We start from the raw sequence: 12,114 nt of genomic DNA on the forward strand, positions 1-12,114 counted from the left end.
ACCCTTGTTTAAGAGCAACATCTAAAAAACACGTTTTTTTCATCCTCAAGTAATAAGTAAGTAGACTCGCCCAGTGTAATCAATAACCCACAATTGACCGACCCCTCTGGTATAGTATCAAGACGCATAATCTAACTATATACATAGAGCGCCTACTTCTCCCGATTTACATTCGGAACATTTTCACGCGTTTCGGGCTTTATCGTATGTTGGGATTTTTGAACCGTCCAAAGATGTTGGATGTTTTTTTAATAAAAATGTTACTGCTTTCATTGTCTACCACTTTTTTTCCACCCTTACCTGAAAAAACAGTAATGAGTTTGTACACTGTTCAGACAACTGTGCTCTGTTGAAATTTAACCAAACACAAGTTTACCTGCATAAACAGAAAGCATGATATCTTAAACGAATGTCACTATACCTGTCCAGTACTGGACATTATGGTAAACGCTTCTTTCCTGCACAAATGACAATTTCGCAACTTCTGTCCGGTTTGTACAAATTTCTGGCCGCGATAAACCATTTGACTTGTACACTACATACGTAGTAGTCGCAGTTGACCTAAGGCTGATTATTCATATCGATTATTTCATTGTAGAATAAGGGGTGCTTAGGGTAGCCGTGTATATTTATATGGAATTAGTTTGTATACAGTGCAGTATTAAAGTATATATACTTACATTTGATCAGTTAAAACTTTCCAGTGTACTAATTTATATTTACACACATTTATATTTCCCTTTTCTCGTGCAGCTCGTCCTTTTATTTAATAGGTTGTGCCTCATTATGTATTTTAATTCAAAGGTCAACCATCGGGGTCAAGTTGCGTCCACTACAATACCCCTCAGCAAAACACTTTAATAACCCTTAATAAAACATTATTTTTACACTCAGCGGGTGGGCATTTTTCCGCGGCGTTGCTCTCGCACTTACCCATTTCAAACAAGTTTCAAACAAATTAGACAGGAAAAGTGTTAAAAGCGAATGAAGTATTGTGCAATCCAAATCCCCAACTGGAACGCAAATAGTTTTCTCTATATTTGAAGTATAACATAATGATAATTAATTTGTAATTTCTTAGTTACAACGACAGTGCCTATTTGATTTTTACTGTCATGAAAAAGATATATTTATTTTCCACAATATTTAAAATGCACGAGCCTTGCATTCGCAGTTCAATGAATTAAGATTTTTTTTTAGAAGGATTGTACGAATAATTGAGTACATACCTAAGTGCATCAACTCAGCATTCACTGTAGTTTAAAATAATTCCACTACAAACAAGAAATCCTGTCAGACAAATTGTTAGTCTGTTAAATAATATTGATGCATTTGCAAAGTATATGACGTAAAATTATACATTGAAGGACACTTAAAATTTAACGGATGTGATACTCTGATCAAATTACCGTTATAGGAGGATTTCGGATGTCTATAATTTATACTTATGCACGTTAAAAAGCTTTTTCAAAGTTTATGTCTCCAGGGAAACAGGTAACTTTCCAGGCAAAAAGGGAAACTTTCAAAATGTTTAAGATATCTAATTACTTATCAGATTAAGCTAATCTCACATTAGTGTCCAAGAAGGTTTTCCAGAACAATCAAATTTCGACAAGAGTTTAAGATTAAGAGTTACCGTAGCGTTTCTTGAGATAAACTGTTGGGCACCAAAGTTCGATATATGTGCCATGTCTTTGCGATCTTCAACTATGGACTGAACAATGAAAATGGTCAAGTCTGGAAGAAGGCAATGTCAGACACTATCTAAGAAACTAGGTTGAATGCCAGTTTAACTGCAGAAGTGTTGAAACTACTCCAAAGATATACTGACCTAATAAAACTGGAAGATATAAGATCAGTAGATTCGTGCCATAGAAGCTTAGTAGCTTAAAATTGTAGTGGCTGCACACACACTAGTTATTATGTGCGCACGCAGTAAATCACTTCTGTTCTTTACCAGATATTACGTGCGCACGTATTAGTTGTAACACGCGCCCGTTATAGTTATTATGTGCGCAAGTATTAGTCGTTACATGCACACATAATACTTATTACGTCACCATCTGTCACCTACACATGTAGTTACTAATACGTTTGCACGTTACAGTGCTGTACTGGTTATTACGTGCGCACGCATTAGCCTTTACGTGTACACGCCATGTTATCGAACATCAGTGTCATCTCTTAGCAACTATATATATTGACGCTGATGAGACAAATCTTTTAACAACTCCCTCAATACATTGATGTATGGAACAGTTATGAGACCAAAAAATAACGTGATTCTAACAATGCATTCTTCTCTATGCTATTCAATATCATTACATCATGCCTTCTCCAATAGTTCAGGAGAACAAGATGCAATCTAAGACGCTGATGGGACAAATCTTTAAACAAATTTCTCAATACCCTAATGTATGGAACAGTTATGAGACAAAACAAATCATCTCTTACAAGTTGACATCGTGATTTTAACAGTTAAAACATAATATTGCAGACTTACATGTCAACGGTATTCAAAATCGTTACATCATGCTTTCTCCGTTAGTTCGGTAAAATAAGATGAAATCTAAGTAGCAACATTGTGATAACTTACATAATGCTTTCTTCATGCGCCATTGATGTAAAAAAACACAGTAATTCATTAAATGGGTGAATACTTTACTTATGGCTTTATCTACGAATTAAACAGTAATAATGCGATGTGACGATGGTCTTTTACATTACTGAATTTATTTGGTTAAAAATAGAATAAAACGTAACTTTTCAATTTCTTGTCAAAGAAAAATAACCCCTTTGACTGAAACACAGGAACATAGGAATACAGGAACTCTTTCGGTAAAATCGGGAGCGGTTTACCATTTTTATTGTGCGTCCAGTAACTTGAAAAGCATGTTTCTATGCGTCCGATGACCCGGCCTGGCATATCATTTGAGGATAGGACAGGTGCCCGACCATCGTTTTGTTATTAGAGACATGTATTACTTTACCTTGCGTTACGATCAACACACGATGCTAATTTTGATTTTCTCTGTCCATTGCCATATTGTATTCAGTCTTGCATTGCTGCCCGATTTATATGGATAAAAAAAAACGCTAATCAGTGTGTGAGGTGTTATACACCATCTTCGTGAGTAAAATTCCTTTTGAGATACATGCGACGCAAACTTGATGTCCTTTTTGCGTATTTATGACTAAGTAAAGGGTCATAAACCTGTTCTTACTAGGTGAATTCCGAACAAAACCCTTCGTGCATAATTTGTTATGCTGAATACAATCCTATACATAACCTTTAAACATTTATAAAACTAGGTCTTACACTCCCGTATACTATGGGGACGTAGTTTATAAACAACGGATAAATGCTTATCTTAAGGCCATGAAGGCGTATTGTAATATGCTTGTTTCTGTTAAAACACTCTTACGCTAGAATGACGCCATGTGCACGTTAATGTGCGATGACGCCAATGCTTTTGTTGCGACCAAGAAAGATCGCTACTATAGGTAATAGGTCGTACAAATAATTTCACTCGAAATTATTACGCCCGACGTATAACCGCCCATCGTGCATAAATAGTGTTAAAATACTCTTTTGATAAAGATTATTTCTTAAATTCAGCGCCATCTAGCGTAACGTCAAACACTATGCTTGACGACAGCACGTCTTTGAGTTCTAAGCCTTGACGGTTAAAAGCTTGTACGCTGAAGATTTCACTTCGCATCCAGCTTTTTGTCATATTTAAACAATTAAATCTCTACTTGTAATTCAAAAATAAGTAGTTATAACTACTGCCTACTATATATGTACTTTTTGATATAGAATTTTCCATCAAAGCTAGAATGAACGCCTTGAAGCCAAAACAATATTTATCACATGTTTGACGTCGCGGGAGTGTAATAAAGCCATTAAATAAAAACGATAATACACTAGTGTAATAAAGCTTTGACGTTGACGTCGTTTATAGTATCGGAAACGTTGGTCAAATTGACTTCTTTATATAGTAAAAGAAAGTAGATTTTTTGATGTTTCGACAGGAAAGACTAACATGTGATAAAAAGAATATTACATTTGTGACTTTCCATATTGAATTTATTAAACTCGTTGAATAAAATTGATAAAATGCTCGGCAGGGCCTCGCATTTTATCATTTTATTCAACTCGTTTAATAAATTCAATATGAAAAGACACTCATGTAATATCCTCTATATATTTATGGTTAATGTAAAACTATGGCTAAGATTTTGTTAGCATTTGACGGTATTCATATCTAACTCTCAGATAAATACTTACACCGTTTTTATCAGTATGTATATTTTTTTTTCAAATTCGACTGATAACGTGAGTATTATATAGCTGGATATAGATGCTTAATTGCAGCCATTTTCAACTTTAGTTTGAAACAAAATCGGATGATATAAATGCAATGAAATACAAAATATGAAAGATCGGTGCCGTTTTCAAACTTTTACGCAAAAATTTAGAACCCGGGTCCAACGAGACATGATCGCTCAAAGTCTGTTTTAAAACGGCTTTATCAAAAAAGTAAAAAAGTAATATAAATGAAGGGGATGGGTAGTGTTAAAAATGAGCTTCCACATTTTAGTGATTAATTGCATACTTCATTCTTTTTATTTTAATAGCCATTCCCAGATCTTTTTAAATGAACATCTTATACCCTGTTTAAGAAATATATGCAATTAAGATTTTAAGATAATTCCCGTTTTGAAAACTTCAAATACAACTGTCCCTTAAAAGTAGTTTCTTGTCTACTAGCAATTCATCCAGTCAAAATAACAAGAGCTGTCACAGGAGACAGCGCGCTCGACTATTTCGATGCTGGATAGTGAAACTGGGCACATCTGAGGAAACTAGAGCTGTCACTGGAGTGTTTAATGACTCCAATTGTGGATGAAGATATTGCACAATAGCCTGAGTCTATGTCAAAAATATCAACTTAAAGTAATAAGAGAGGTAAAGATAAAATGTATCAAAACACTATATAAGTATATCCTAAGCAAAAAGGGGCATAATTCATTAAATATTGGTGCCAGAGTTATGCACCTTGTGTCATATGGTGCGGGTGATGATGTTGAACAACTATTTTAAGTTTGAATCAAATCCATTCAGTAATAACAGAGACAGAGTGAAAGTGCATCAAAACTTTAACCTAAAATTCTAAGTAAAAAGGGGGAATAATTAATGAAAAATTGGTGCTAGAGTTATGGACCTTGCGTCATATGGTGTGGGTGATGATGTTGAACAACTATTTTAAGTTTGAATCAAATCCATTCAGTAATAACAGAGACAGAGTGAAAGTGCATCAAAACCTTAACCTAAAATTCTAAGTAAAAAGGGGAAATAATTCATGAAACATTGGTCCCAGAGTTATGCACCTTGTGTCATATGATAAGGGTAATGATGTTGAGCAATCGTTTAGGTTTGAATCAGATCCATTCAGTAATAACAATAATTCATGAAACATTGGTCCCAGAGTTATGCACCTTGTGTCATATGATAAGGGTAATGATGTTGAACAATTGTTTAAGTTTGAATCAGATCCATTCAGTAATAACAGAGACAGAGTGAAAGTGCATAAAACTTTAACCTGAAATTCTAAGTAAAAAGGGGAATAATTCATGAAAAATTGTGCCAGAGTTATGCATCTTGTGTCATATGATGTGGGTGATGATGCTGAACAACTATTTTAAGTTTGAATCAAATCTATTCAGTAATAACAGAGGTAGAGTGAAAGTGCACCAAAACTTTAACCTGAAATTCTAAGTAAAAAGGGGGAATAATTCATGAAAAAGTGGTGCCAGAGTTATGCACCTTGTGTCATATGATGTGGGTGATGATGTTGAACAACTATTTTAAGTCTGAATCAAATCCATTCAGTAATAACAGAGATAGAGTGAAAGTGCATCAAAACTTTAACCTGAAAATCTAAGTGAAAAGGGGGGATAATTCATGAAATATTGGTGCCAGAGTTATGGCCCATATGTCAGATGATGTGGATGATGATGAGGAATAAGTATTTCAAGTTTGAATCAAATCCATCAAGTACTTACAGAGATAAGTTGAAAAAAGAGAAAGTGTAAAAAAACTTTAACCAAGGTGGGGACGCGGAAAGACGCCGACGCCGACGCCGGGTCGAGTAGGATAGCTCTGCTTATACTTCGTATAGTCGAGCTAAAAACCAAACCTCTCAAGTCGTGTCGAAACTGGTTGGAGCGTTCGCTCGTTAATCGAGCGGTCATAGGTTAGGTGTCCGGTACAGTCTCTCTATCCGTGACTAATATTTATGAAAGGGACAGATGTAAGTTACTGTGGAAAAAGAGTTTAGTGCTTGTAAAAAAATAAAATGTTTACGAAAACGGGCGTAAAACCCCAAAACAAACAATTATTTTTCCCGGCTAATTCTGACTTTAAAATTTAAATTGGTCGAAATATGCAATGTCAAAACGACATGAAGTAATTAAAAGTGTATGGACGTGAAATGAATAAGTTATTGCACTTACGCATTTGATAGCCATTAATTGTGTTGAGTTTAAGCCGTTTCTCATTAAGTACCATCAGTAAAATACAATAATGACCCTCAGTAAAACAATATAAGAACCATCAGTAAAACACAATAATGACCTACAGTAAACCAATATAAGAACTCTCAGTAAAACACAATAATAACCCACAGTAAAACAATATAAGTACCATCAGTAAAACACAATAATGACCCACAGTAAAACAATATAAGAACCATCAGTAAAACACTATAATAACCCTCAGTAAAACAGTATAAGTACCATCAGTAAAACACAATAATGACGTAAAACACAATAATGACCCTCAGTAAAACTATATAAGAACCATCAGTAAAACACAATAATAACCCTCAGTAAAACAATATAAGCACACTCAGTAAAACACAATAATAACCCTCAGTAAAACAATATAAGAACCATCAGTAAAACACAATAATGACCCTCAGTAAAACAATATAAGTACCATCAGTAAAACACAATAATGACCCTCAGTAAAACAATATAAGAACCATCAGTAAAACACAATAATGACCCTCAGTAAAACAATATAAGTACCATCAGTAAAACAATATAAGAACACTCAGTAAAACTCTTTTATGAAAATGTTTCAAGCCATTCAGACAATATTGTGCAGATACAAAATTAATCCATTTGAACTCCCACCTCGATGCGTGCTTCAACCTTGAACGTAGAACTCAGTAAAACACTATAATAACCCTCAGTTAAACAATATAAGAACACTCAGTAAAGTGCTATAATGATCCTCAGTTAAACACTTAATGACCATCAGTAAAAATATAAGAACCGTCAGTAAAACACTATAATAACCCTCAGTAAAACAATATAAGAACCATCAGTAAAACACTATAATAACCCTCAGTTAAACAATAAAAGAACCCTCTGTAAAACACAATAATGGCTCTCAGTAAAACAATATAAGAACCCTCAGTAAAACTCTTATGAAAATGTTTCAAGCCATTCAGACAATATTGTGCAGATACAAAATTAATCTTTTTTAAACTCCCACCTCGATGCGTGCTTCAGCCCTGGACCTAGTGATCTGGGTTGAGCAATCTGCCTCTCTTCTTCATGAAGTTATTAACTTTCACAAATATCTTCTATTCATTTACGTTTAAAGCATTAAACCTAGACTTTTGACTTCAGAATGGCAAATTATTTGCTTATAGTATTATTGTACGACGTTGCCCCAGATTGGAACCTTTACAGCAACGGAAGAAGAAGAACATGACCATACTAAATATCACAAATCAATAGCGAATCAAGTGATACAATTATTACACAAAGGAAGGGAATGAGCAGACTGAGACTTGAAATTCTGTTCCCCTGTACAACATAATATTTACTTAATGATACACTTACATGGATATATTATAGCATTTTTATACATCTATCTAATTACACAACCGATTTAATTTTGAAAAGGTTTTATACAACAACAAAGAAACTTTAGCATTATAAATGTCATTCCCATTAATAAATAGCGATGAAATTGTACATCCACTGTTGTCTTCCTTGGATAGCTCAAGGTTGACCACTGGAACATCATAATGTTTTGGAACATTTGCTAGTTTAATATACTAAGATATTGATAAGAATAATGTGTCGGTGTCTACTTTAATGTCTATCTTGTCCGAAAAAAAGTTGACAAGGTTGACAAGTGGATTGCGATCACATGGTTGTTGTATAGAAACTTCCCCTACACATATACGGAAACATGCATTGGACATGAATACATGCGATCAGCTGTTTGGATGTAGTAGAGGCTAGGACTAAGGTTGATAATGTTTATAAATTTTCATTGCATTTGGATGGAAACTGTAGAAGTTGAGTGTTCTGATGTAGCTTTAATATGTCCAAAAAGTACCCTAGCTCCAGAAAAAAATAATCGGATGTGAAAGTACCAAAAATTGTGCGTGTTTATAATGTAAATCAGTTCATTTCAACTAGATGAAAATTGTAGGGCAAGAATGTGTGACAAACTGACAGACGGTCTTTGCTACGGGGGCTATAACATTTATGTTCTGATGTATACAGATATTTAACAGTAAGTTACATATTGCACATTTGAATGAACAAAACAAAAACAATCTTCCAACAATTTTACATTATGTAAGAAAATAAATATGTATATATAAATTTACCTGCCGCAGCAGTTGATGCTATAGGAATGTATGTACCGGTGGACGGGTTGAAGTAAAACTGTCTTACACAACTCCTGATGTCTGTGTCTTGGATGACATCGTTTCTGTACCTAAAAAACAATATATACGTGAACATTTTTTAAGGCTAGTGTTCTTTTTGTTGCTAATATGGTCATGATCTGACTTGGAAAATTTAGCCTTCTTCTGCAAAGTTTTTTTTGTAAATATTTACAATTTATTTAATTAAAGTGATAACAAATAAATCATAATATACTACAGTTAGCCAATATATTTAAATACAGAAAGCATTAGACTAAAGACTGTAAAAGTAAATAATTATCACTGATTACTTAGAGAATAACTGATCTGTATTTTCAAACCTTTGACATCAGGCTGTACAGTTTGTCTAGATGGTTTCTGTTTAGCTGTGTTCTGGAAATGGAGGTACGGATCTTTCACCGTGGTACGTCCTTTCTGGTATGAAGCTTTTCCGTAGATCCTTGTCATAGCTTCCTCGTCCTCAAACACAGACTTCCTCTGTAATCATATCATTAAAACAAATACTCTATATGTTAATACTTTTCCAGCATACTTTTAGAAATCAAAGCAAGTGATTTCTGACGTGGAAAACAGAAACAGGAAAAACTGTTGCTTCTTGACCTCTAGAAAGCTAACAGTAAAAATGTTGACAACAGACGACGCTGAAGGAAAACTGACCTAGGGTTGTCATATCAGCTAATTTGACCACTGTGCTAAGATGAGCTAAAATACATAAACTGATATATGGTTTATTTTCATTTATTTCTAACTGAGATGAAAAAACATACTGGCCACAGAGCGCGGATAGTATTAAATTAAACAAGAGTTGCTAGTTTTAAGCTTTACTGAAGATTGTAAAGATTTTACAGATAGCGGAGCGGGAAGGCGGAGTGGGGAATACTATCATGCATACATATACTAATCATGTATAGAAATTCAACAACTTACAGGGTATTCATAATACAACATGGAACTCAAGCAAAATCAGATAAAACAAGAGTGCCAGAATGTCACAATATACGCCCGTCACACCAAATTAGCAAAAAAAAATAGCACCTGTGTTTGCATTCGAAATTTTAATTTTGTGGTTGTTTTGTTATTATTGTAATTCTTTTGTTTTTTTAAGTCCACAAAAACTCCTTACCAGGTAGAGATACTTTAAAATACACCTAAAATTTAAAAGTAATGTCTATGTTGTACCACAGAAAAGTGGTCTTGGTTTTTCCCTACGGTCAATTATAAAAAGTTACAATATAAGTTATTTATAGTAACAACTAAGGGAAGTTAATCTTTAACCTCCCCCCCCCCCCCCCCCCCCCCCCCACACACCCAAAAAAAAAAAAAAATTGTAAGTCCACACAAAAATCGTTACCAGGTAGAGATAGGTCAAAATACACCTCAAAATTGGATGTAACATGCATGTTGTACTACAGAAAAGTGGTCTTGATTTTTCCCTACAACTAGTAATGAAAAAGTTACAATATAGGCTAAATATAGTAACAACAAAGGGAAGTAATTCTAAAGAAGGGACCTGCACATGACACTCCGTCTCATGATGGTGTACAATTGTGCCAAGTTACATCAAAATCCCTCCATGCATGAAGAAGAAATGCTCCGGACAAAGTCATTCTTGTATCTGACCTTTGGCCTCCAAGTGTGACCTTTACCTTAGACCTAGGGACCTGGTTCTTGCGCAGGACACTCCGTCTCGTGGTGGTGAACATTTGTGCAAAGTTATATCAAAATCCCTCCATGCATGAAGAAGAAATGCTCCGGACAAAGTTTTCATTCTTGTATCCTTTGACCTCTAAGTGTGACCTAGACCTTAGACCTAGGGACCTGGTTCTTGTGCAAGACACTCCGTCTCATGATGGTGAACAATTGTGCAAAGTTACATCAAAATCCCCCCATGCATGAAGAAGATATGCTCCGGACAAAGTCATCCTTGAATTTGACCTTTGACCTCTAAGTGTGACCTTGACCTTAGACCTAGGGACCTTGTTCTTGCGCATGACACTCTGTCTCATGATGGTGAAGAATTGTGCCAAGTTTCATCAAAATCCCTCCATGCATGATGACAAAGTCTGTGGACGCCGACCGCCCGCCCGCCCATCCATCCGCCCGCCCAACCGCCCGCCAAAAATCAATTCTCATAAACAAACTGATATACAACATTTATCTACAATCAATCCATATAAACTTAAACAAAAAAGTATTAAGGTATTAGCACTGGCACCAGAACAGAAAGAAAATGCCTCTGTACATGTTATACCAACCCCCTAGGTATTCTATTAGAACCATGGTCATGTAGGGGAAAATATACTAACTCGTTTCAATCGCGCATTTCATACCTAAAACGCACAGTTCGGTAAATGTGTACCATGGATATCAAACAAGTTGTAATTTATCTTCCATTGTGTACCGGTCACATTTCTTCAATACATCTTATCTTAGAACAAGAAATATCTTTAAAAAAGGGGCCTCTGTGAAGTTTTGTATAAATGAGGACAGTAGGTCTGAAGAAGACTGTGTTTAGAAATTGTGGAGGGACACACGACGGACACCAAACAATCACAAAAGCTCACTTTGAGCCTTTGGTGCTTAAAAGATGGTAACAGTAAGCAAACAATATTGAAATACGTTCTATACTTTATTTCTGGAATTGTTGGAAGCAACATGAACCCTTACCCTACTTCAGCTTATTATCAAATGTGTCTATCATTCAGAATATGTACAGTACTATTTTCACCGGGAAACTTAATTTAAAATTCAGAGTCTAAAATTTAACAGTATCGGGCATGTTGTTGCAGGTTAGTAATGATTTGCACTGGTTAGAAATTGTTGCTGTGATGCAGGGTAAGAGTTAATGACTGTATAAAACAAATAACCTTTTTGTAAAAACAAAACTTAAGGAAAAGAAACTTAACAAAACAGAAATATGTCCGGATGAGCAGATGAATATTTGGTTACGCACATCTGTTCCAGTGGTACGCATACAACCCGATGGTGCTGTACTTATAGAGGTTATAGATGACGCGATGTCATTTCACTCAGTGTCACAAATGACTCGGAGTGAAGCATTTTCAGCCTTTCCTCCAATCAGCGCCGCTCTTATAAAATCTCTCATTATGGCTGAAAATACCGAGAATACCTTAATTACCAAGCAATCCGATTGGTACATTATTCAGGCGGCATAAGGTCATACGAGGTCATAAAATCGTGCTTAATACGGCACGCCGAACTAGATTACAAAACCATTCTGATTGGCTGTTGTGAAAATGTATGTCAATCGTCATTTTACTACACGTGTTCGCTAAAATGTGAAAATGTAGCATAAATGTGCAAAATGAATAAATTAAACAAAACAGATGCA

The 12,114-nt window shown here is 35.1% G+C and overlaps 1 protein-coding gene across 3 annotated transcripts in view; it reads right to left on the reverse strand.

The window, feature by feature from the left end:
- Nucleotides 1–1,367, reverse strand: part of LOC123540722 (plexin A3-like) — a 181,979-nt gene extending 180,612 nt beyond the window's left edge. For 2 of the 3 annotated variants that reach the window (XM_053545543.1, XM_053545549.1), the window contains exon 1: nt 1,230–1,326. In XM_053545543.1, coding sequence (XP_053401518.1) covers nt 1,230–1,239 — 10 coding nt within the window. In that variant the 5' untranslated portion in view covers nt 1,240–1,326. Of the gene's footprint in view, nt 1–1,229 lie in introns of all 3 variants that reach the window. The other variant, XM_053545547.1, reaches the window with a different exon arrangement.
- Between the last annotated feature and the right edge of the window lie 10,747 nt (nt 1,368–12,114).

This window comes from Mercenaria mercenaria, chromosome 1, assembly GCF_021730395.1.
Source record: "Mercenaria mercenaria strain notata chromosome 1, MADL_Memer_1, whole genome shotgun sequence".
NCBI classification, from domain to species: domain Eukaryota; kingdom Metazoa; phylum Mollusca; class Bivalvia; order Venerida; family Veneridae; genus Mercenaria; species Mercenaria mercenaria.